Here is a 27326-nt window from a genome sequence, read left to right on the forward strand (position 1 = left end):
GATTTCCTTCACCTCTTAATCTGACTTTCCTGACAGGCCTCTGCCCAACCACCATCTAAGTTAGTGTCCACCCCATAACCCTCTCTTATACCATAATTATTTTTATGCATAGTGCCTAGAGCATTTTCAATAATATATTTAATTGTCTGTCTCCCCTAGCACCTAGGTATAGTGCTGTGGTGCCCGGTATAGAGCCTTGCATGCTCTACGCCTTCAATCAATGTTCCTTGAAAACCACACAAGCTTTAAACTAAATGAGTACTTACATAAGAAGTGTGTTTATATGTATACATATGTATGTGCATATATATATCTGCACACTTATGAGTGTTAAATTTAAAAGCCAAACACTTTACTTAATCAGTGCTAACAGTTGTTTTTCTGTCTCCAAATTTTGTTTTAATAAGTGCTTAGTAAAAACTTACCTGGTATCTTACCCTGTTGCATGCAGCTATAACAGAATACCTTAAAATGGGTAATATATAAGGAAGACATTTATTCCTTATAGTTCTGGAGGCAAGAAGTCCAACATAGTGATGTATCACTTAATGGCAGGGATACATTTCTGAGAAATGCATTATTAGGCAATTTCATCATTGTGTGAGCATCTTACAGTGTACTTACACAAAACTAGATGGTACAGCCTATTGCTCCTGGGCTACAAACCTGTACAACATGTTACTGTACTGAATACTGTAGTCAGTTACAACACAATGGTTAAATATTTGTACATCTAAATATATATAAACATAGAAAGGATACAGTAAAAATATGGTATTATAATCTTTGGGGACCACTGTCATATATGCAATCTTTTTTCCAATGAAACATCATTATGAGATACATGGCTGTCTCAAGGCGCTGGCATCTAGAGAGGACTTCCCTGCTTCCCCATCCATGTCAGAAAGCAGAAGGGCAAGAGAATGATAGGGGATAGAACTTGCTTTCCTCACCAAACCCACTCTGTATTCTGGTGCTAACTTACTTCCAAGATAAAGACATTATACTATTCATGAGGGCAGAGTTCTCATGATCTAATCGTCTCTTATTAGGCTCTGTCTCCCAACACATGAACTTTGGGGAACTCATTCAAACCATAGCACCTGATCTAATAAAAACTAAGGGGCCACAATAGTAAATTAAGATTCAAGACTTTTCTGTCTTACATAAGAAAGATACTTGATAGTCATTTAACAAATATCACTGAAAGTTAGCAGTCTTTATTTTTTTCAGTGAATGAGTGCGAAGAATATGAATCATCAGTTATCTCAGTTCAGCTAGTTAGTAAGCTGTGTGACACTAAATAACATTTTTATGAGTTCAGCTTCATTATATGTAAAGATGAAAAGAAACAACACAAATTTGTGAGGGAGCTCTGTGTTTTCAGGAAAGGATTTTAAGGAGAATAAAGCAATCAAATGAGAATAATAAAACATAAATATTGGTTTTTACTTCCTTTATCTCTTTGGTTTACTTATTAGTCTTATAGAACACTCAACCATTACCACCTCAGTTGGCTCCAGTTGATGTATTATCTGCATTTTTATTCAAGGTTTATTATAAAATACTATTAAATATAAAAGGTTATGCCAAATTGTGTCTTAAATATAAAATACAGAAGTGGACCTTTTTGCTAAAAAGTCCTTTGTATTTACAATCGGCCTCAGTTACCCCTTCCAAACTGTACCATCCTGTATGATGTGCTGGTGTACTCAAATGCTCACCAACTCCTCACTCCACTTATTGTTTAAATGCATCTTCTCTTGCTCTGCTTAACTTTTACCAAAACTGGAGTTCAACTGATGAGTTGTTTTCCTTCTTAGATGTTAACTAAACCTTTTTCAATGCACAAAATTTACTTACAAACATAACCTGAGCAATATGAAAATTATTTGACTTGTGACTTACCTCTGCAATGTTAAGTTCTGCTCCTGGACTACTACTCCCAATGCCTCCTTTCCCCCAAGCCTAGTATCCCATTATCACTTATTGGTAGGAAATTAGGGACCTAGAATTCTTGTGATTGATTTTAAAGAGGTAGAGTTTTGCTAAAATAATTCAGAATATGTATCTCATCTTGGGGCTTAAGAAGAATGTGAACTAGTTTATCATGTGTTTTGGGAGGAGATTTGTTCTTAGGCAATTAATAAGTAAATTCAGATAAATAACCCATATCTAGTTATGTCTAGTTTATAGGCACATTAGCTTCAGGATCTCCTAAAATTGAGGATGTTTCCCTTCGGGTTCCATATTTTGCATTAATGCTGTTTGAAAGCAATACGAGAAATTTCAGGACTCCAAGAGATAAGTCAAAAGGATTTTACCACAACATGAATTGTGAAGCTGTAATTGGAAATCTCCTGTGCTGTTTCTCCCTCTCCCTGTGGTAGAGGTTTACAATTATCAAATAGTTCAGAGCATCAATGGGGACTTATGATTTCTGATCAAATGATTTTAACAGAGATGTACTTATATGTACACAATGTACATATAGGATGCCTCTATTGCTTCTCGGCCTTTTGGCTAAGATCGACTGTAATGTATGATGCCTCAATTTGCTCTAAAGCTCTCCTTTAACAGAGTTAGGAAAAGTATGTAATAATCATATTTTGAAATTCTGTTGTAAGTATGTAGTAATTATATTATATTTTGTAATTATGTTATCTTGGAGTAATTATGATTGCAAGGGTATGATGTATAATATGACATTATTACAGACTTTTTTTTTCTTTTGGGACAGCATAAATATAATTTTCTTTTTCCCTGAAGTATTTGTGAACTTTTTAAAAACTAAGAATGGTAGAAGCCATTATTAAAGAGTTATCATGTTAAATTAATTAACTAATTAATTCAACAAGAACATACTCACTTATTCCCCAAACTGAGTGACGTATGTCTTAGAATATATTCATTAAGTTTGAGAGAACCAAAGGATCATTAGAACAGCAAACACAGTAGGCATCCACATGGTGGATGACTTTATTCATCTGGTAGATAGTGCTTTAATCTACTTGGCACAGGTACAGGTACAAGGATCACTTAACATTTTGCATAGAGCATATGATATATCATTTTCAATGCTTGAGATATTATGTAATTGTTTAAATTCTAAAACCTATAGTAAAGTGAGGACCCAGATTTTATTCTGTAGTAGTTTTGTCATAAGTAATCATACTCACTAACTTATATTTATGACTTAAAATAATATAACTAAGAACAAATATGAACAAGTGAGCACCATTATATAATCTGCTTAGTTCTCCTTACTGGGAATTCTGTGCAAGGAAAGAATGAGCTCTGAGCCCATGAAAAGTAAATACTGTGTGTATTCACAATTAGTACTCATTTGGCAAGGACTTAGAAACTTATGACACTCCATGCTTAAAATCCTCCACCTGTTCTTAAAATTATGCATAGCGTTAGTTTATGAATTCCGTATCTTTCTAGCAAGAAGATTCTTTTATTTCTGGCTTGCACTGGACTTATCAGCCTAAAACAGCTAAATGCTAAGAAGAAATATTTTTAAAATTATAAAAAATTATTGTTCATCTAAAATGTATAGATTTGCTATCTAGAATTTATGAAATTGTTTCCCATTTCAATAGTATGTTTGTAAAAAATAAGAAACAAACATTTGCCTGTATTTCTCCTCTTAGATATATCATTTAGGATGTTTCATTAGATGTTACTTAGTGCCTTTCTAACATTGTAGGCAACGTAAAAATGACTGAAACAATAGTCACTGGAAATTGCCATTAAAATTATTATAGTTAAAGGCCATACAATTTTTTTAAAACTAAGCATGTTAAAGAGTGGTGTCCTGTGGGAAACATGGATTAGATAAAAACTTTAGAGATATATAGACCAGCATGTTAATTAAGGGATACTACCTATTTCTACTCCAGAATTTATAAGTCTTTTTAATATATCTGTTAACGTACTCTTAACATGTTTTAAGAAAATGGCTATTCATTTTAATGTCTATCCTTTGATGATGGAAAGATGAGCTTGACAAAAATAACCAGGCCTTTTGTATGTTTAAATTTGGTCTCCTTTTATAGTTGTTTAGATGATGGAACCTAAAATACAAACTGAAAATTTGAAAACTTTTAGTCTACTTTGGTTATACATGTTTATTAACTTATTATTTACCTTATAGATTAATTGCAGAAAAATATAAGTTTTAATATTTCTGCCCTTCTGACTTGAACACAGCAGTTGATTTCTGACCAGTTTATGCAAACCAGGAATCCCATTGTTCAAAGAATATTCAGGAAGTTAAATCAGTAACACAGGCACATTTTTGGATTTATTCTAGGGTCAAAGAAACCCTTTTGAATTGTTCAACCATTGCTGAACTTCCTGAGTAAATACAATTCAGAGGTGACTATAATTGGAACAGTCTTAAGAGTTTTACCAGATTTTGAAATTTTACACTTCAAGTTGGCAGTGATAAAAAATGATTTTGAAACACAGAGGAAGAAAGTGTTTTCTTCTTGGGAACACTAGATTTTAGTTGAGAGTGTAGAGGGATCAGGTGACTTGGGTAACATTTAGGATTGTTCAGTAGGAGGAATGGGTGCAGCCAACATTGGAGTGTGCTTGGGAAGGGGAAGGGCTAATTTGAGGAAGAGTGTTTTTGCAATTAACAATTGTAATTAATAATATGAAGGGAGTTGGGATCCACAGTTGACAGAGAAGGTAGTGACTGGATAATAGTGGGAACCATTAGAATGGGATCAAAGCACTGGAAGTCAGTGTATTGAGTAGATTGTTTATTGTTATTTATTCTGTAGAAATAACCAAGTACAAAGTTTCACTTGGATTGTCAAGGTGCTACAGTTAGTCCACTCTGGAGAGTGGTAAAAAGTATCTCTTGATGCAAAGAACAGAGTGTCAAGCCTTCTCAAATTTGCTATTTGAGTTGAGCATAACAGGTCCATAGAACTTGGAATTTGCAGAGATAATTGCAATAGTGTGTCCTGAAATTAACCTTTCCTGCTCTCCTGCTGGACCATTCTTGGAGCTTGACTAAGAGGCTGGGCACTGGACTACATGTTTCCTTTAGGTTGTGTAGGTTGTATTTTTTTTTCTTTAGCTTGGTTACCATTTGAGGTTTTTGTTTGTTTGTTTGTTTTTTGAGACAGAGTCTTACTGTGTTGCCTGAGCTAGAATGTGGTACATGAACCTAGCTCACGGCAACCTCAAACTCCTGGGCTCAAGCGATTCCCCTTCCTCAGCCTCCTGAGTAACTGGGACTACAGGCAGGAACCACCATGCCCAGCTAATTTTTTGTATTTTTAGTAGAGATGAGGTCTCACTCTTTCTCCGGATGGTCTTGAACTCCTGACCTAGAGCAATCCTCTCACCTCCACCTCCCAGAGTGCTAAGATTATAGGCATGAGCCACTGCGCCGAGCCCATTTGGGGTCTTAAGTTCACAAGTTTCCTTTCTGGCTTTCTGCTGCATTGAACCTTCTACCCAAAGACTTTTAGAAAGTGTTCACCATCATGGGCTGACCAACATCTTCTAAATTCCTACTCAGAAGCACAGTAAAGGGAATGGGGTAAAGCCCAAAAGGTTTAAATGACTGGATAAGGCTTAACTAGATGAATGAAGAGGAATATCTATGAGTGTGCCTGTGTAGTTTTAGAGTATCCTGTTTCAGCAGTCATATTTGACCTGTAAATTTGTAGACAATATGCTAATGTCAGATCTTCTTTTTCAGAACTATTTAAATCATGGATACAAAAGGTAAATAATCTCCTTTAGTCTACATTTCTGCCTATAATATTACTCTGTTGGTAACTTGTTACTTGTCATAATGTTTTATTCAGTTTATTATAATTTGCTTTGTGTTGTTTATACTCCAGAATCCAATATGTAATTCAGTATCTTGAATATGGAGAGATGTACACATATATCCACTATTAGTAATTTTTTCATAAAATAAGAACAGTTTGGGGAAAACTAAGAAATTTTAGGTGTATTGGGAAATATATTGTATAATGTATGCTATATTCCATCCAGAACAATTTTCTCTTTTTTCTGTGCATTTTATATACATAAAGATTATTCATATCATACTAATTGACAGATAATAAATTTAAGATATCAGTTCATTGTAATAAAATTCTCAGCTACAAACCTGGATGTATATTTCATTACATAGGTTCAAATTAATATCAATCACTATGTTCTGGCTTTTTTTCTTTCAAGAGAATTGTAAATAACATGGGTATTTATCAAGCATGTAATGAAAGAATTTGTCTTAAATTTTAAGGTTTGGAACAGAAAAATACAACATAGCAAAAATGTAACACCAAAATCCTGATTTTCTGAAATGGTTTTTATTCTCCTTATCTTTTTTGACATAGTCAAGAAATATTTACCTTTCACTATAATGTCAGCCACCTAGGCATATTGGATAATCTTTAAAGCTAGACCCCTTAATTTTCCCATGTGAAGTTTTATGATCTTTTTATTTGTAAAACTCAAAGTTTTTGAAATGTAAATTTACATAGAATTAAGCTATTTGCTACAAGCTGTAAGATGCTTCCACTCAATTTAAAAATATTCATTTGGCCATGGTCATAGTTACCTTTTAACTCTTCAGTTTTGTATATATAATTGTATGTGTGTATGTATATACATGCAAAAATAGATAAAATGTGTGTATGTATAAGAATAAATGTGTATATAATGTGTATATATATACACATATAGATGTAAAAATAAAATATCTTTAACACAAAGTGATAGTCCTATGATTTTTATAAGCTATTAAATATTTTAAGTTGCATTCACAAATACAGAAATCAACCTGTAATTCATATACTCTTTGCTCTACTTGAACTCCTGCCCATTCACTTATTTTCTTTGTATGAATTCCTCCTATATACCTAAAACCAGGATATTGCTCTGGTACCAAAAGTGTCTTTCCTGGGAAAAGTCCCTGCAGTGTATGTCCAGGGAAGAGTCTTCATTTGAATAGGATGATCTTCATTGCTTGACTTTACAGTCTCCATGGACTGCATTCTGCTGTTATTACGAAGCCAGTTGAATGGAAGAGAAGCCGGGGTGGGTCACAGTCCAGCCTTCCTGATAAAACCACATGATTAATGAGTTGAGTGTTCTCTGAAAGTTCATAATAGAGACACATTCAGAAAATGTGTCAGATTGAAAGTTTAGCCAGTATATTCTTCTATATTGATGCCATGCCTCCATGGTTCAAAAATAAGAGCTTTTGAATTTACAATTAGTAGTCCATAAGGAAACAGAGGAGGAAGTAAGTATAGTGGCTACTAGACTATCAGTTGTATGCAAAGCCACTCTAGCACCAGAGCTTAACTCAAGGGTGACACAGGAGAGGCTCAGTAAATATTCAGAAACCGACTGGGGTGAATAAAAATGACTAATGAATAAGAAGAACTAGGAGTTTGAATCACTAGCTCAGATATCAAGATTACACAAGCCTTATTAACTAGCAGGTAACAAACTTTAATATGTTAGTTTATTATAATTAAATGTTATGGCTTTTGTAGGTCAAAATCTATCATGTTTTGTAAATTTCATATAGTTAAGCATTAAAAAGATAATTAATGTTTAGAGATAAATTACCCTTAATCCTACCACTACTCAAATCCAACTAGTTTCATTTATCTCTTTCTCCATAGTCTATATGTGATTTTTAAACTACATTTTTTTCTAATACCAACAAAATCAAAACATGGAACTGAATGCTCATCTAGCATATTTGAAAACTGTGAATTCAGCTCCAGTAACTCAGCTATCTAATTTTATCTAAAAGAGAATTTATTTGAAACAGGATTCCACTGCAAATGAGCTCTAATGACAGGCACAGCTTATGTTAAGTGAAGAATTTATCTATTTCAGTACAGCATAAGACCACACAAGTGAAAATTATCTAAAGACATTGCATTTTTCTTTCTAATGTATATTTTACTTAAGCAGACATATATTTACCTCTCCTTGAATTGCAGACATGCAAATGAATGCTCCTCATCCAGAAACAGATGTGCTGCCACCTGGGTATCCTCCTCAGTATCCACCAGCAGCATTCCAAGGTAAAATATTTGATTAAAGAAGGAAAAAATAAAATTAATCAATTGATATTTCCCAGGGGGGATGTGTGTGTGTTTTCTATTTAATAGTTTTTTTTCTTAAAATCACATTAATGAAATTTTGGCAGCCTAGCTGTTCTTGATTGTTTTTTATTTGACTACATGTTTTCCATAGAAATAATTTTTATTTATAGAGGATAGTAAAGGTATAAAGGAAAGCTAATAAAAACAGTAGTGAGATTATATTTAGTAAAAGCTGCATATAAACCTGAAACTACTGATATAAGTAAAATATTTTATTGATCCTCTATCTGCTCTGAAAATTGTGATCATTTAATCACTCTTAGGAAATTTATCCCTGGGTGTTTTTAAGTAATACAGGAGCTGGTATTGTGTTCAGTGAGAGTCACAGAAAAAATGATAAGACTGCTTAAAACTGAAAACAATAAACATGTAGTTACCTGAGGATAATTCTCATTTTAATTTTGTAACATATATGAAAGTTTCTTTTTAATATGTTGACTAATGCTTTGCGTGTACAAGGAAAGTAATTGAGTCATATCACTACATACTAGGGAGTACATTTTTTCTTTTGAACCAATGCATAAAAAAATTCAGAGATTTTCAGTTAGACAAATGCAAAAATTACTAGAATGTTACAAATGGCAAAGTCCGTGCTGTGTCCAGATTTGCTTTGCAAGTAGGCAAGCTATCTACATCTTCTGAAAGAGCATCTTGGGGATTTAGATTCCAAGGGAATGGGGTTTGGACAAAAGGATATATATATATATATATATATATATATATATATATATAATTTTTTTTTTTTTGGAACAAACCAGTCTGCTGGGAGCTGAGTGTTCTGTTTAATTGTCAGGCCAGAAACCTCCCTCTGGGTCCTGGATCTTATTCACATGTCTGCAATTAAAAGAAGATGAGCCAGCAAATTGGTATTAACGGATCAACACCTAAGTGGACATATAGGAGTAACATTTATCGGGTGTCAGGAGGGTGGGAGGGGTGAGGAGGAGATGGGTACATACAACCACAACGAGTAAGATGTGCAACATTTGGGGGATGGACACGCTTGAAGCTCTTACTCGAGGGGCGAGGGGGACATGGGCAATATATGTAACCTTAACACTTGTACCCCCATAATACGCTAAAATAAAAAAAAATAAAATTATTGAATGGCCTTTCAAAAAAAAAAGAAGAATATGAGCTAAATAAGCCCCAAGACTCTAAGGTGGTAGTTCTCAACTGTGACTGCACTTACCCATCAGCCAGAAGCACTTAAAATTACCAGGGTGCCATCCCAGAAAAACAAAATTCCAGAAAAACAAAAGCACTTAAAATTGCCAGGGTGCCATCCCAGAAAAACAAAATCTGAACTTCTGGTGGTGAGATTCAGAGATTGGTAATTTTTATATACTCCTGGTGATTCTAATGTGAAGTTAGGGTTGAGCATCCCTGCTCTAAATTCTTATAGGGTTAGTGTTTGGAGAACTATTAGCAAGTCTATAAAGTTTACCCAAGACACTTAGAGAATGACTTAACCCACTCCATAACTAATTAAAAGTAGATATATATACACATAATTAAATTTAGATATCGTCAGACTTAAAATAGCTTGATTTTATTTCTCAAGTCCAAGGCCACCTATCTCAAAGGTCTTGAGATGACAATGATATGAACAGTAATGATAACTTAAAATTAAGAGTTTGCTGTGCTTTTTAGGCATTGTTCTAAATATAGAGTTAATGTCAATTAACTTATTTAATTCTCAGAACACTCTTATGAGGTCAACAATATTAATTATCCTCATTACATTTGTGGGAAAAGGGAGGCATAGAAAGTTTGGATCAGGATTCAAGTTCTGCCTTCTGTACTTAATAGTTGTGTAGTTGTCTTAAACAAGTCTCAGTACCTTGAAGCCTTAGTTTTCTTATCTGTAATTGTGGATAATATTTTCTAATTTAGATTGCTTTGTAAATTAAATGAGATTATATGTAAAACACTGAGTACAATGCTTGCAAATAATAAGTGACAAGTAGTTGCTAACTAACATATTAATAGTAATAATATGTTAAATCAATTGAACTTTATATAAATGAAACTATTGTCTAAACTTCAGGTAATTCTATATGCTTAATCCATTGATTTGAGGAATAATCAACCATATTCTCACTGTCAGAGAATCTTGAGAGGATTATGATGATGTTAAGGATATAACTAATTAACTCACATCTCCACAACTCCACTGGCTTGCCTGTGGTCTGGTCTCTGCACTGAAGCCAATGATCCTTAAAAATGTCAATCTTTTCATATTGCAAATGGTGTTCAGCTCCTACTTGATAAGCTCCCATTACTTTTAGGATAAAGGCCAAAACCAGACCCTGGATGACGTTTTTCCTGCTGTCTCTAACTGTCTCTTAAGTCTAGCTCACTACTTACTATCCAGCTAAACTGGCTATTTTTCAGACCTTTAAAGGCCTGTGTTTGTTGTCATCACAGGACTTCTGTGAGAAATGTTTTTCTATGCCCCTGGCATGCTCAACTCCTATGCATCCTCCAGGTCTCAGTGGAAAGGCAAGATCCCTCAGGAATCTGACCCTACTGCTTCCCTTCCCCTCTCCCAATATCTTTCCATTAGCATATGTAGTCAAAAAACACCAGTCCCTTACTTCAAAGCACTGTCTTCAATTCTAATTAATCAATTAATCACACCGATGTTGTAGCTCCCTAGAATAAGGGGGAGTATAAAATCGTCTCTCTTATTAGGTAATTATGGCAGAGATTGCATCTGTCTCCTTTTGTAAATCCCAGTGCTCTGCCCTCCTGAAAATATTTTTAGGTATAAATGAGATCATGGAACTCACCCTTTTGCTTAAAATCTCCCAATGCTTGTCGATCACACTGGGAACAAATCCAACTAATTAGTAAGGGCCTACCTAAATGAACTGCTTCCTATTGCTTTAGTGGCAGCCATTCATAGACTTTCTGTCTCTTGTGAAATTCCTCTGTCTTTCACAAACATGCCAAATTCATTCCAAAATCAGGGTTTTTATATATTAATTTTCTTCCTCCTGGACCATCTCTCACCAGATCTTCACATAAAGCTTTTGCCTTCTCACCTTTTAAATCCCAATGAAAATTAGGTCTATCTAAAGTGACTGCTGTCTCGTACTCATCCCTCTCCCCCATGTATTGTCTCCATCACAACAATATGAAACCTTTTTGTTTTATGTTTATTTTTTGTCTCCAAGAAGTTGACTGTGCTCTGAGAGGAGGTTGCCTCCTTAAGAGCTGCTGTATCCTGATTCTGCAACAAGGCCAGTTACATTATAGATCATCTGTACATATTCATTCATTGTAGAAGGAATAGGTTCTAAAAGCTATATTTAAAAAATATTATTATGAGGTTTAATCTGTTTTTACAAGCCTTATTTATTAATGGTATATGAATTTTGTTCTAAATGCTCCATTTAAAAATATTTATAAATTGCCTAAGTATAAAATTTTACATGGCCTTTAATGTTAAAATATTGAGGAGCACAGTCCTTTGAAATTATATTTGATTTCTGTGGAATTGCTACTCTGTGGACTATACAAATAAGCTTATGAAGCTTCATTGTAATTACATATTCACAGAGATTATAAAGCATATACTTATTAAATATTTGCCTCTACTCTGCCTCTTATAACTTTTGCCTTTCTTGCTTCTCAAATTATATTTGAGAATAAAGGGTGCTATATTGAGAAATTTGAATTTCTAACCTAAAATCATAATGAAATTTTTTTAATAGAGAGTGACTTAGGAAAGGAATGCACCATGGATTAAAACTCCAGGCCAACTATTAACTCAAACAAATATCTAAAACATACTAGAAGAAATGACATGCTTTTCCCTCCATATCAGGGTTTCTCCTCATAATAATATTTTGATCTGAACAATTCCTTGTTTTCAGGAGGATGTTTTGGACATTTTAGGATGTTAGGCAGCATCCCTGACTTCTATCTAACAGATGCCAGTGTCATCTTCCCCTCCAGTTGTGACACATTAAAACATCTCCAGACCTTATCCAGTATCCCTTGGGGAGGGAAGGGGCAAAACTTTACTTCTCTATATAGGAGGCACCATTTATTAGAATTCCAGAATTATCACTTTTCCCAAGTGTCTTGGCCCTAAAAATGCTGACTCAAAGCCTTTATTTTGGGCCTTCTACCTCATGCCATCTCTCTTTTCTATGAAGGCATGCCAGAATCTTTATGTAGGTAACTCTAGATCATGGTTAGTTTACTATCATTTTCCCAGGTATTAAAGCATATTTTCCAGCAAAGTTTTGAATGGTGAGGTTTAAGGCTGTGGGCCAACTCTATTCACAGCCCACTACCCTCAAAAATGGAAGTAGATAGGAAACTACAGATATTTCATTGAAAAATCTCTGAAGATAAAAGCACACATTAAGCTTCACAGATACAGGATTTCTGACGTGAGAAGTCAGCTTGTGAATAGCTGGGGTAATCCTAAAAGGGTTGATGATTTTTTTCTGTGCACTCACAAATTATTTTACCTGTTGCTATTTCAGGACCCCCAGGACATACTGGATACCATGGACCCCAGGCTGCCTACCCAGTCCCACCAGCTGGCTACCCAGGCCCACCAGCTGGCTACCCAGGCCCACCAGCTGGCTACCCAGTGCCACCAGCTGGCTATTCACATGCTGGCCCAGTTGGTTTCCCTGTTCAGAATCAGCCTGTATATAATCCGCCAGGTGGACCTGCAGGGGTACCATGGATGCCAGCACCACCACCTCCATTAAACTGTCCACCTGGATTGGAATATTTAAGTCAGGTAATTTCAAGTACTCAAATTCTCCTACAAAACAAAACTGTGCTTTCAATTTACTTAACCAAATTAACAAATGAATAATTCAACAAAGCTGAAATGGTAAGGCCAAATTTCCTGCTAACTGGATTACTCTGATTCTTCTATGTCAGGTTCTTTTTTAATGCAAAATACAAATGTCTTAGGAAATTGTGTTTTCTGTGATCTTGATCTCTGATAATAGCCAATAGCAAATATTTAGTAAGCACTATTCTCCAGTATTTGTCCTAAGCATAATACATATATTAACTCATGTAATCCCTATAGAAAATGTATGATGTATAGGTGCTATAATTATCTCCATTTTCCAAAGGAGGAAACTGAGGTTCAGAGAAGTTATATAACTTGTTTAGAGTCAAAAACCTAAGGAAGTACGGCTGGCTTGGCTGGCTTTTAATTCTGGAACTTCGGTTCTGAACCTCATGCTCTGTAATCTCAACACTGCAAAATTACCCTGCAATTTGAAAGAAACTTTAAATAAAGTTTATTGTTGAGTTGCAATAAGTGACATCAAACAAGGAGTTAGTATTTTGTGTGTGCTATGACTCACTTTTTGATTGTAACTAATACAACTACATTTTTATTATTCTTCGGAAGACCCAATTTTATGAATATCATTGATAGGGGAATAAAAATTCCAGATTTTGCTGTACTACATAATAGTTAATCTCAGCAATATGAGGATTAACATTTATTTGGTGTTAGAAATCAGGTAGGTAAAATAGAAATATGAATCTCTGTGCATCCTATAAATATATAAACAAAGATTCTTGTGATATCCAACCAGTTTACAGTCAATCCATTCTCTCCTTTGCACTGTCTATAATAACTTAATTTCCCATAATACACTCAAGAAATCACATATTACAGGAACTTTTGGTCACTATTATATTCTCCAAGAAACACATACAAATAGATATTTTAAAAATCAGCATTTCACCAAATACATAAGGGAAGTTATCACCTATTACAAATGATGATAACAAATATACTTAAAAAATTTGAAACTTGTTAAAAAAACTCTTTAAATGAATAAAAGATTATGATACTTCTTAAGCCTCTTTCTAGAAGGAACATTGTTTTCTAATTTCTTTATTATTGTTTTTGATATATATTAATTGTATGTACTTATGGTGTGCAATGTGATATTTTAGTACATATAGCTATGTGTAATGGCCAAATCAGGATAATTAACATATCTACCACCTCAAACATTTATCATTTCTTAGTATTGGAAACATTCATAATTCTGTCTTTTTGTGTTTTGAGAATATGCAACAAATTCTTGTCAACTACAGTCACCCTACAGTGCTATAGAACACTAAAATTTATTTTTTATATCTAGCTGTAATTTTGTTTCCTATCGCTATCTCCCCCCATCCATACTCTTGCCAGTCTCTAGTAACCACTGTTGTAATCTCTATTTCAATGGGATGACCTTTTTTAACTTCCACATATGAGTGAGAACATGCAATATTTTTTCTTTCTGTGCCTGACTAATTTCACTTAACATAATGTCCTTCAGGCTTATTCATGTTGCTGCCAATGGCAAGATTTCATTCCATTTTATGGCTCAATAATATTCCATTGTGTGTATAGAGTGAATTTTTTAAGCATTTTTCTGTTGATGAACATTTAGGTTGATTCTATATCGTGGCTATTGTGAATACTGCTATAATAAACATGAGAGTGCAGTTATGTCTTCGTCGTCACTGATTTCTTTTCCTTTGGATATATATCCAGTAGTGGGATTGCTGGATCATATGGTAGTTCTACTTTTAGTTTTGTGAGGAACCTCTGTACTGTCCTCCATAATTGCTGTATTAATTTACATTCCCACCAACAGTGTGTAAGAGTTCCCCTTTCTTCACATCTTCACCATGGCTCTTATTTTCTGTCTTTTTGCTAACAGCCATTCTAACTGGGGTGAGATGGTACCTCATTGTGGTTTTGATTTGCATTTGCTTGATGATTAGGGAAATCATCAGGGATGTTGAGCATTTTTTTCATGTATTTGTTGCCCATGTGTGTCAGTTTTCTAATTTTTATAGGTGTTTCAGTGTAAGCCAATTTTATTTGACCTAAACTTTCACACATTAATAGTGAACACTTTCAATAAATGTTTTTATCAATTAAAAACATTAACTTTAGGCTTACACTAAAATGTAATATAAACTATTAAATATTGATAATTGATTACTTGTACTTTTTAAAATATAAATACATGCATATTAATTTGGTTGGCTTTAAAACCTTCATTTAACATATATTTACTACTTAATTTTCTTTTTTCTGTAATAGATAAACCAGGTACTGGTTCATCAGCAAATTGAACTTTTGGAAGGTATGTATTCATTGTATTCATTATACTTCTAGAAAGAGAAGAGGTTTATGAAGAGAAAAGCACATCAACCTCCACAAATACAACACTAAATCATGTGGGACAGTTAAACCTATTAAACCTGTTAAACCTGGTTATTTACAAGCATCTCTCTTCACAGAAATGAAATTATGAACATTGCCAGCAATCCACTTCTAAACATTAGTAGTCAAATGCCAAAATACTATTATGCTGGGCATCTGTCCTCATGATACAGACACTACCTTAGAAGGAAAACATAACTTACTTTTGCTCCTCTCTTTATACATCACTTTAAGTGATTCTATCATTTGACCTAACTTTAACCATTTCAGCTGTTTTCTCCCCAATTGCAGTTACCTTGATAATAGCCCAAAGCCACATTCCAAAGGAAATGATCTTTTTGAATTTGGATGGGGATGTTTGGGATAATTATTTCTCATGCCTGCAGTTTCTCTTGGGAGTTTAGATGAACTCTATAAAATCTTTGTTCCATGGGCTGTAGATTGATTACCAGCCAGCATGCAGGGGCACTGCAGTATTGGAGGATGCTGACCAGCAGGCCTGCAGGCTTGGCCTCCTAGGAAAGCACTGCTGCTCCTGCTGAATGAGCCTGACATTTCCCTGGGCCCAGTGCTCCTGGGTGCAAGAGTAAACTTAGGAAGCCACTAGATGTTTTAGGACAACTGCCAGGGGAATGAGACACTGGGTGGATTTATGAACTTTAGTGTCTTTCTTCTGGATATAAAGGATTTAATGAAAACTCTATTTATTGATTTTTAGAATCTGTCTATTAAATCCATCTTCATCTATCTCCAAAGTTTCTTTCCACTGGGAGAAATTAGAATATGAATTGTACAAGCAGAGTAACAGATTTGGCTAAAATATATAATTGTCACCTCATTCATTTAAATTACTTATAACGTACATTATTCGATATTTGTAGTGTTGTTGATTTTGCTTAGTTTTTTTAAACAAAGTTATCTCTGGAAGAGAGCTCTTTGTTGTTTGATAATTTGTATTCTGGAATTTTTTAATATTTATTTTATGGTGTATACTATTAAAGTTATGAAATTTAAACAGCAGGTTCCATACATTACACAGTTCACCATTTAACCTTTTTTTTTAGATTTATAAGCTATAGAAATATTTGTAAAATACATGTCTTAATCATAAAATATAAAGTAAGTTCCCAATTTACTAGTCTTTAATTCTGCAGTTTTTTAAAAAGTATGTCTCTAGTTTTCTTGATTTCTTTTTCTCCCAAATTGAAAGTCTATATTATTTTCTTATGTTACAAGTAATATAAAGAAGATGAAGAGTATTCAGGTTTTTAGCATCTGAGCATATAACAGGCATTTATATTTTCCCTCAATTCAAAACATAATAGACAATAAAGACATAAACAGAAGTCTATGTGTTTTCATTTTTAAGTAACTAGAAGGAAACGGAAGGATTATGTAAACCCATGTTGGTTTACAAATAAACAAACTGGACATTTTTCAGATTAAGTTTCTCAAAATGAAACAACTAGTTAGATAATATATGTTCTTTCAAAACCAGTTTACTTTTTTTCTCACCAAACATTTCTTATAAATGCAGAGTCCATCGCCTTCTAAGTCCCACCAAAGACCTTAAGGTAGGTCATGGTGATAGTCTTCTGAAGGACATCTTTATCTGCCTAAAATTCCTCCCATGCAGACATTTTAGAGGGATTTCGCCTCCATATATTTATTTCTTTCAATCACTCATTATTTGGTCAGGCTTCTGACATCTATGACCCAAGTTACTGGGGGCTATGGACAAGTGGGACCATTCATTTCTCCCTTCTGGCTCTAAACAGGCAGAGGTTTCCAATATGTGGCTCCACATGGGAAGCCCTCAGTAAGATATCATATGATTGTCAGCACTTCTCATCCCTCTATTCCTTCCATGAAGAGATTAGCCTATCTAAGGTGCAAAGTTCACTTAGGCTGCCCAGAGTCTAGTTATTTTATGAGTTAAAGCCCTGGTTGCCAAGCACTTTCTCTCTCTAATACCCATCTACTACTTTTTAAAAACTACTGCTAAATTAAACAAGGGTGCCCTGGGTCCAAGGCAACATACACCTTCCAGTTTCATTCACTCCCTTTTTATATTTGTGCACTGAGAGTAAGCCTTCTCATTGCCTTCCTTCAAATGTGGTGCAAAAATCAAAACATAACTGTGGCTTATGAAATAAAATCTCAAACCACTTGATTTAATATATTTCATTAAGCATAAACATCAATCATCATATATTTCCCTCAATGATACATGAGAACTATACTGGGTAAGTAGACATTTTGTCCACACAACTAGCACAAATGTGTCCAGCAGCAATGTCTCCATTTGACAGGAGATTATGAAAGTAGGAAGGTAGGACTTGTTTTCTTTTCCTCGTCTCTTGTAAGCCCTCTTTATTTCTCCATATATTAACAGCCTCTTCTCCTTTTCCTTTGCCTTTTTTTCTCTGCTTCGATCATCTCTAAACACCTTTTCTTGAAATATCATCTAAGACTTGTGTATCTAGATATTATATCTTAGGATACATTCAATGTTTTTAACATAAAGGTGATTATGATTTTCTCTTTTATATTTTTAGTCTTAACAGGTTTTGAAACTAATAACAAATATGAGATTAAGAACAGCCTTGGGCAGAGGGTTTACTTTGCAGTGGAAGATAATGATTTCTGTACCCGAAATTGCTGCGGGCCAAGTAGACCATTTACATTGAGGATTATTGATAATATGGGTAAAGAAGTTATAACTCTGGAGAGACCACTAAAATGTTCCAGCTGTTGTTTCCCCTGCTGCCTTCAAGAGGTCTGTGAGCAACTACCAGGGCAGTTTGTAAAGTAGTTCAGCAAGAATTTTCACCCTTTCATTGAACTTTTTATTCAACCTAGATATCACAATGATTATCACATTTACATATATTCTTCTGTCTTTATAGTTAGAAATCCAAGCCCCTCCTGGTGTACCAATAGGTTATGTTATTCAGGACTGGCACCCATGTCTTCCAAAGTTTACAATTCAAAATGAGAAAAGAGAGGATGTACTAAAAATCATTGGTCCATGTGTTGTGTGCAGCTGTTGTGCAGATATTGATTTTGAGGTAAGAGACGTCACAATGTTTATATGATTTGCTTTCCTAATAAGAAGAATGTAATTTTTGCAGGATGTTACAAATACATTAACTAATATTGTGTACTAATTTCTCAATAGAGAGATAATGTTATCATGTATTTAACTTTGGTTCAGAGTGGTGGTTAATACTCTTGATTAAAGGTCAGTGTTAATTATAACAAATGGAAAAAAAAAGAGAAGTAGAGCTCTGCAGTCAAATAAAATAAGCAGAATATCTAACATTTACACATGGTTGTTTCTATATGACACTGTACATTATCCATTTTAAATAGATCATTAACTTTGTTATCTAAGTTTAATTGCCAAAACATATGGATCCTTCCTTTAATCTGAAATATAGGCTGCCATTGCTTGAGACCATGTTCAGAAAGTCTGACATCATTGAGTTCCTGCAAAAAAGATCAATCATGCAAAGACAGTTTTAAGAAAGTTAGTACAATATGTACTACCCCATTATGCTTATCTGTAGCCTCTTCTTTATCCCTGTATTAAATTAGGTCATTGGAAACCACAATATATCCGTATATTTACTACATAGTAGAATTTCATTACTGCCATTCTCCAACAAATGACCTAGCCTTACAACCTGAGTTTTTTGCTTGCAAATGCTTAACAACTGGGAGATTTTATGAATTAATCTTGATTTCTTGTTTTTCTTGGGAAATCAGAAAATCAAGTAAACTACCTTTCCATAGAGGGGGCAGAAATCTGCTAAAGTTGATTAGGGCTGCCCCTTTACAATAATGACGAGTGAACTCTACCACTATCTCCACTAATTCCTTAGGTTTTCTACTATACAGTGTCATTCACTTATATTATCTGATTATATGATATCAGATAATATAAAGAAAACCTACCTTCTTTAATCATACGGCTTTCAAATCTTCTGTTGTACTCTGGCTATGCAAAGATGAATCCTTCCTCTTGTTAACTTCACAGTCTAGTGACAAAGATAGGCAATTCTAAAAAAAACACACGATGCAGAAACTTTTAAAAAGCTCTTGTAAAGGTATTTGTGTAGTGTATATGTGTGTAATATGCATGTATACAGATTTTATATAGGGGTATGAATAATAATAGTTCTCCACATAGTGGATGGCATAGCTGTTGTAGATCCAGAGGAGTGAAAAGGTAATTGCTCCTTCAAGGAACAATATTAACAGAAATTTAGCTGGCATATATCTTATTTTTAGGAAATACATATGTGAAAACACTGGAGAAGCATTGTGGAATTCTTACATTGGATGCTAAGAAATTAAATTTCATCCAACAACCTTTCTTGATGGATGTCTTAAAGCATCCATTACATGTAATGCATTAACTTTTCTTCTGTTCATCTAGAATGATCATATCTAGATACTGTCTTGGAGAGAATTGATAAACAGTCACTTGAATCATTTCCTTTAGGGTTAACAATGGAAAGTTTGACAACTTAAAACAGAATTATCCATATGAGGGACGAATGAGGAACATGGACTTCATCAGGGTGTCACTGAGCATGGGAACTTGAAGTTAAAATGAGATAAAAACCTGATCCACAGCAGGGGTAGAAGTCATTCTAAAGAAAGCAATAATTCAAGAGACATCCATAGGTGTATTGTGGGGGACTGATTCATGGATTTGATGTCAATTGAGGATGAAAGTAAACCTGGAGATGATTCTGATGTCTTATTATTCTGCTGTCAGATGTTCAAGCAGGTTAATGAATAACGATACCATTGGCCAAGTTAGGAATCTTAGTGGGGAAACACTTTATTTTTGGGAAGCTCATGATATGTACTTGGGTCATGGTGGATTTTAGTTATGTAGGGGAAAAAGTTTAGAGTTTTCAGCATATAGATAGTAGTTAAAGTTGTAAGAATATTATCACAGCAGTGAATAGGAGAGAACCATGTAGATCTTCTATCCAATGTTGATGCTGAGGGAGTCTGTCTCCTTCCAGGACTCTTGATAGGGGAAAAAATATGGCCACATGAAACTGATATCCCAAGTCAGCCCTGTCTATAACTTTTAAGTCTGAATTCATGCCACTATTGTGGTTAAGGAATCTTAAAACATAGAAATGGATTGAGTGGTGATATAGATATAGATATAGATATAGATATAGATATAGATATAGATGATATAGAGTGGCAGAATAAATGCAAAAGCATACTATAAAGAGATTGCTCACCAAGGCTCCTCTCTCTTTCTACCCCAAAATCCTATCTTCACATGAGAGGACTGAAAAATTACATATAGTTTGAATATCCTTTTTCCAGAAATGCTTGAGGCCATAAGTGCTTTCAAATTCAGATTTTTTTTCAGATTTTAGAATATTTGCATCATGCTTATTGGTTGAGCATACCTAATCCGAAAATTCAAAGTCCGAAATGTTCAAATGAACATTTTCTTTGTTTATCAGGTTGGTGGTCAAAAAGTTTGGATTATGGAGCATTTAAGATTTCAGATTTTCAGATTAAGGTTGCTCAACCTGTTACAATTTAGGAACTAATCCATCAAGAATAAAAGTCAACAGTCAAAACAAACTGCATGTAATAGAATAATCTTCAACTAATCATAAAAGATATACCTACATAAATATTAAACATACAAAAGAAGAACAAAGCAGGCCATAAGAAAAAATAGACTATCAATAAAGGACAGGAAGACTTGGAAACAAGCCAAATTGCATCTCTGAAAATGAGAGGTGGTCATTGATATAACCTTGTTGGAAAGGTTGAACTGCAAATTAGACACAAGTGGAGGGACAATTAGTAAACTGGATGATTTATATGAGGAAACTATAGATGAGGAAACTATAGATAAGGAAAAATAAATATAAATTTGAAGGATCAAATAAAATCAAAAGGCCATGGAAGCTAGAATAAACTACTCTTGCATATGTCAAAGGGAATTATATATATATAAAAAGAAGACACAATGTGTTGATATAATATTCAAAGAGAGAAATGGCTAAAAATTTGCAAATTTGATGTCATAGATACTCAGATTAAGAAAGTGCAGATAGTTCTGGATTTAAAAAAAAAAAAGCAATGACACCCAGGTACAAATTAGGTTCACTGTGAACTTCAAACTATTAAAGAAAATTTAAAAGCAACAGAGGAGAGAGGAGGTTATTTTTACTTTAATATGTAATTTCCTAACTCTTAGGGAGTTAGAACATTTTGCTCTAAGTTTACTGGTATTTGCTCTTTTCCTGCATTCTATTGCCTTTTTACTTGTAGTTTACTTTTTTCTTGTCAATTTATTAAATAATTTGTGTATTGGAGATATTGACTTTGTATCTATCCTCTGATATGCAAATATTTCCTCAAATCTACCTTTTATTTTTAGACTTTATTTTACACACACACACACACACACACACACGCTAAATATTTATTTTTTATGTAGTTAACTATAGCCCACTGATTATTTTTTGCTAACCCCTGACCTAGATTTTTATTAGTATTTGACATATGACTTTCTAAAAAGCAGAATATCATAATGATCAAGAGTACAGAAACTGGAACCAAAATGCCTGAGTTTGAAACCTATCCCTACAATATCTTAGCTGTGTAACCTTGGAAAATTTAATTTCTCTTTGCTTTAGTTTTTTCTCATGAAAATTAGGTATAATAATAGTACATATCTTGTAAGTTTGTTATGAAGATTAAATTACTTAATAATTATAAAGTCTTTGTCTTGCATTTACTAAATGTTATATAAATGCATCATTAGTAAATAAATAAAATATCTTATCAGCAACTGTTAATACAATCAAATATTACACTTTATTATGCTATATTCCTTTAATATATACCTAGGTTCTATGTGTATTGTTATATATAATTTTTTTGCATTTATATTTACATTGTGAGATGAGTCTATGGTTTTTTTTAAGAATACCTTTGCCAATTATTGATATTAAATTTATGGATTTAAAAGCTTAACATTTATATAATATTGATTTATTATATCCAAAGATTGAAATTTTATTGTAGGGATTTCCTGTTTTTAAAATGTTATCTAGAATTTGCTAAAAATCATCTAGTCCTAATGACTAGATAGTTGTTTGTAAATCATTATTTACACTTCTGATCCTTGCCATAAAAAACCTATATTTTCTATTTCTTGCATAAATTTTGGTGAATTTTTAAATTTATTGCTGTAGTCATCAAAAAGGGAAAATGGAAATATCTTTATCAGTGTAGAGTTGGGTTTATGGTGGCTGGTAAGTTGTCAGCTGCATTTTTCATTTTTAAAAATATTTCACAACTAAAAAATAAAATGTAAGGTTTTCATCACTAGATTCAAGTACTTAGATGACAGCTATAAGCAGATAAAGTACTAATATAGACGAGAGAGGATTTATATTAATTTGTTTTGCCACAATAATGTTGTGTAACATATAACCCTTGAAACTGAATGACTTAAACCAAGCATTTATGTTCATGCTTAAGGCATCTGCAGGTCAGCTGTGTTTCAATGGATATGCTTAGCTTCTGACCTAGGCTGCAGGTTGGCCTCAGGTCTGCTCCAGATTTATTTGTTCGAGGGGTGTAGCAGCAGCAGCTACCTGGATTATGCCTTTATGGTGAATTATTATCACTGGAGAGCAAGAGGCAGGCCAAAGCACTTAGCCATGTTTAAGAACACTACTCATATCACATGTGCTGACACCCATCAGTCAAACAAGTTACATGACCAAGGCTAATTATCAATGAGCAGAAAGTATACTACAATATATGTGCCTACAGCTGGGAGAGGGAATGAAATGAATATTTGATAGACAGTAATCCATGCTATCAGTTTCATATTAGACATTTATTTCAGGTTTTTTAAGAACACATCCATCTTCACCCAAATAAAATAAGTCAACTGTTTTTAGTCTCCCCACATTTATTTAGCTGGTATGAACCTAAGGCAAGTGCTTCAAAGGGTGTTGCTAGCACATGTGGTGCCTTGCATACATTTGAAAAGAACACTCCTCCTCCTTGGTTATCACAACCCTATCTGTGTACATAGCTTAAGGAATGCTGCCTATGCTTAGCTCCCACATGCCCAGTTAAGGATTTGGTTTAGTCTGAGCACAATCTGTTCAACTCCATATTATGGCCTTGGACTTTCCTCAGGTGGATTTGTGAAATTAGAAAATATTTACTTTGAAGCTCTTTTTTAATGCACTCTTCTTTCATTGTTCACACCTCAAGGTGTGAACAAGGGTTTATTTATTGTATCTAAATAGCTACAGGAGCTTATTTGTATCTAATGAGGATTATATGTTCACAGTTAACGTAGGGTGTATAATTTTAATACAACATTTATTTCATTTTACTCCAAAATTGAAAGTACTTTTGCTATATGTTTTCTAGAAATATTTGACCTTTTTTTTTTTTTAATTTAGATTAAATCTCTTGATGAACAAATTGTGGTTGGCAAGATTTCCAAGCAGTGGTCTGGGTTTGTGAGAGAGGCATTTACAGATGCTGATAACTTTGGGATCCAGTTCCCTTTAGACCTTGATGTTAAAATGAAAGCTGTGATGGTTGGTGCCTGTTTCCTAATTGTAAGTCTGTTTTTATATAAAAATCTTGATTATAGATGGTTTTTCTACTATCATTCTGAAATGATTCAGTATACTGTATATTTCAAAATGACCTTCTTAAATATATAGATTTTAAACAAGCGTTCCCATTTAGATCTAGCTCTTAAATTTCATTTCATCTTAACATTCCCAGACTCACAGGTGACTAGTTTTTGTCTAGAGTCATTTTCACATGGCAAGAGAAAGACTGTATGTACTAAGGAGGGGTCCTAGTCTTTGGGGTTTTTATTTAAAACAAAACAAAACAAAACAAAATTTGTGCTTTGGGGAAGAAGTTCAATCTGGGCTTATGTGGGAAAAAAAACTTAATGAAACAGGGAAACTTTGTCCTGGCTCATTATTAAATGAATTTATCTAATATAGGAGTATAAACTCTAATAAGAATATGCCATCAATTAAGCCTTGAGCTCTACCAATTTACAGGAAATACATGGGATAAAGCAATGATTCTGAACTTGTCTTCACATTAGTATCACCCAGGGAGTTATAAAAAACCCTAAGCACCAAGCCATACCTGAGTTCAACCAAATCAGAAGCTCAGAATCAGAAGTTTGTATAGTGTCCCAGGTGGTTCCAAACTGCACCAAAGTTGAGGATCATGGGGACAGAGCAATGGTCTTCAACCTTAGCTGTGCAGTAAAAACACCCGGGTAACTTGCAAACTCTCTATGAATAGATTGTATCTAAATATATTAAATCCCAAATCTCTGAAGCTGGGACCAAGCCTTCAGTCTGTTTAGAGCTCCCAGGTGATTCCAATGTGCAACCAAGGTTTGAAACACTCGACAAATATCTTAAACATGATTTGAGAATGTAATCAGAAAAAACTTAACAGATAAGAGAATATACAGCAAAAAAGGACCCAGTTTCTTCAACAAGTAAGTGGCAAGGAAAATAAAAAGACAAAGATAAAAAGAAAGAGAGAGAATTAAGAGATATCAACTTAATACATTTTGTTGATTATGTTTGGATAGCAATTCAAACGAACCAATATTAGAAGACATTTATGTGGCATTCAGGGAAATTTAAACATTGACTGGCTATTTGATGATATGAAAGGATTTTAAAGTTGTTTTAGATGTGATGATAACAGTGTTATTATATCAAAACAAAACAGTCCATATTTTTAGAGGCATATTCTAAAATATTTCAGTATAAAATGGTATGAAATCAGGGATTTATTTTTAAATAATGGCAGTGAGAGCAGAGGGACCTAGAGGATGGAGTAATAGATGAACTAAGACTGGCCATATTAATAATTTTTGAAGCTGGGTAGGTGGTTGCTGGGATTATTTTATGTTGTTATATCTAATTTTGGATATGCTTAATATTTTCTTAAACTAAAGTTTAAATGTAATCAGAGTTGTATGTAAAAATTGTGTTTTCAATGTCTTCATTTCACATAAAAAGCAAATGTTAACCTTAACATTGAGGGAACTGTTTAACCAAAAGCAGAGTATGTGAAAAGTATGGTGTATTTTGGAGAAAGAGAACAATCTAAAGAGTGTTTGGAATGATGGATAATGGGGCTGCAAATTGTGGAAGGATTATTAGGAAATGACTATGGACTTCTAAAGAAGCTTTAAAAATTAGGCAGCTTTTTGTAGACATTGGTTAAGTCATTGGAAATTGTTTAGTTAATTGGTTGGTTTTAAACTAGGTATTATAAAATAATTATAAATCCAAATTTTAGAAAGATAAATCCTAGTGACTATGTGGGCAATGGGTGGAAGAGAGGTAAAATTGCAATAGTGCAATGCAAACAATTGGTAACAAGGGTTAAATTATTTCCCTTGAAGGGGTAAGGGAAAATAATGGCAGTATGAGGAATAAATTTCATAGGATTTGACTGAAGTCATAGAGGAAAGGGTCTAGTTAGACACTGATAGAGTGAAACAAGCTGAGGAACTTAGCAGACAAGTTTGGAAGAGAAATGATGAACCTAGCCAACAATTTCTAAGTCTAATGCTTTCTACTCTTAAGATGACTGTCATTCTCCTGAAAAAATTTAACATTGTATGCGGAACTCTTAGTCACTAAAAAAGTTATATTATTAGAGAAGGACCACAAAAAGTTGAGGAAGAAAGCCTGAAATAGAAAGATTACAAGAGGGATGAGAAAAAGTGACATTTAGAGAAATTCAGAGGATTAATTAAACTCATACAGGTATCAATAAATGAATAGAATTATAGAATTTAATTACTGTTCAAATAGAAAGCTGAAGAGAGATTTATGTAACTGTAGGCTTTTCCCATATCTACTTATTACAATTAACTTTCTTAGTTAACAGATATATTACTGTTTCGTTAGATCCCTTAGCAGTTCTGCAACTGTGAATTGATCTATATTTTGTTGCTGAAAACTCATTTCTGTATTTTTGTTTTTATCTAGGACTTCATGTTTTTTGAAAATACTGGAAACCGGGAACAAAGAACAGGAGTGTGGCAGTAGATTGGTGAAAGTGTCCTCAGACATTTATAGTCTGTATATTGGTTGGGACTATCTTTTTTTTTTTTTTTTTAATTACTGACATCTGTCTGAATTAAGCTGCGATTCCTTTACCTCCAGTTGTATGATTTTTCTTTTACAATTGCAGAGGTTATTTTCTGTATCACTGATTTATAAATGTTTTTATATGTTTTTGAATATTCATTGAGAATTTGGGAGAAAGGACATAGGAGTTTTTACATTTATAAATGAAACTTTGCATAGAAAATTGCTTTGAATTATAAGCTCTGATTTATTTTCCATTTTCATAGCAAAATTAAAGCCTTATTAAAATAATCTTAATAAAAATTATATTTTACTCTGTTAAATCTAGTTATACTTTATTTCAGACATACCAACTAGTGTTATTTTGCAAATGTTATATATTCCAAAAGTTAAAAAATAAGTTTTATATCATTATGTTCAGATAATACTCAATATACACCTTATCCAGGATAATTAAAATGTTCATTTTTTTGATCTTCAGGAAATCACTATGTTTAACTTCTCCTATAAGCTAATCTATTACTATCATTATTTTCATATTCACAGGACAGTAAATTACTCATTTTGAAATGGTTTTCAGTAAAGAAAAAAAGACATGATTTTCTGCCAAAGAAAGATATATTTTAAAGATTCACTGGCTCTCAAACTTTGGTATTTTTATGAATTTTGATGTTATTATTTATACATGGAATGTTTAACTCCTATATTCTATCATTCCTAAAACAATGTAATTGAGATTACTCA

At 33.5% G+C, this 27326-nt stretch overlaps 1 protein-coding gene and 1 long non-coding RNA gene across 5 annotated transcripts in view; one reads left to right on the forward strand and one right to left on the reverse strand.

Moving 5' to 3' along the window:
- The window catches only part of PLSCR1 (phospholipid scramblase 1), a 30666-nt gene extending 3390 nt beyond the window's left edge, over positions 1 to 27276 (forward strand). Inside the window, exons 2-9 of one of the 2 annotated variants that reach the window (XM_012762409.3) lie at positions 5729 to 5754; positions 8004 to 8087; positions 12674 to 12939; positions 15274 to 15316; positions 17955 to 18175; positions 18306 to 18467; positions 23889 to 24050; positions 26481 to 27276. In XM_012762409.3, coding sequence (XP_012617863.1) covers positions 5742 to 5754; positions 8004 to 8087; positions 12674 to 12939; positions 15274 to 15316; positions 17955 to 18175; positions 18306 to 18467; positions 23889 to 24050; positions 26481 to 26540 — 1011 coding nt within the window. In that variant the 5' untranslated portion in view covers positions 5729 to 5741 and the 3' untranslated portion in view covers positions 26541 to 27276. The remainder of the gene's footprint in view (positions 1 to 5728; positions 5755 to 8003; positions 8088 to 12673; positions 12940 to 15273; positions 15317 to 17954; positions 18176 to 18305; positions 18468 to 23888; positions 24051 to 26480) is intronic. The other variant, XM_076004769.1, reaches the window with a different exon arrangement.
- Positions 18522 to 27326, reverse strand: part of LOC105870083 (uncharacterized) — a 35706-nt gene continuing 26901 nt past the window's right edge. For all 3 annotated transcript variants that reach the window (XR_012920089.1, XR_001153448.3, XR_012920087.1), the window contains exons 2-3: positions 19357 to 19461; positions 18522 to 18888 (exon numbers count right to left, since the gene is read on the reverse strand). This is a non-coding gene — a long non-coding RNA (uncharacterized LOC105870083). The remainder of the gene's footprint in view (positions 18889 to 19356; positions 19462 to 27326) is intronic.

This window comes from Microcebus murinus, chromosome 1 (assembly GCF_040939455.1).
Source record: "Microcebus murinus isolate Inina chromosome 1, M.murinus_Inina_mat1.0, whole genome shotgun sequence".
NCBI lineage: Eukaryota > Metazoa > Chordata > Mammalia > Primates > Cheirogaleidae > Microcebus > Microcebus murinus.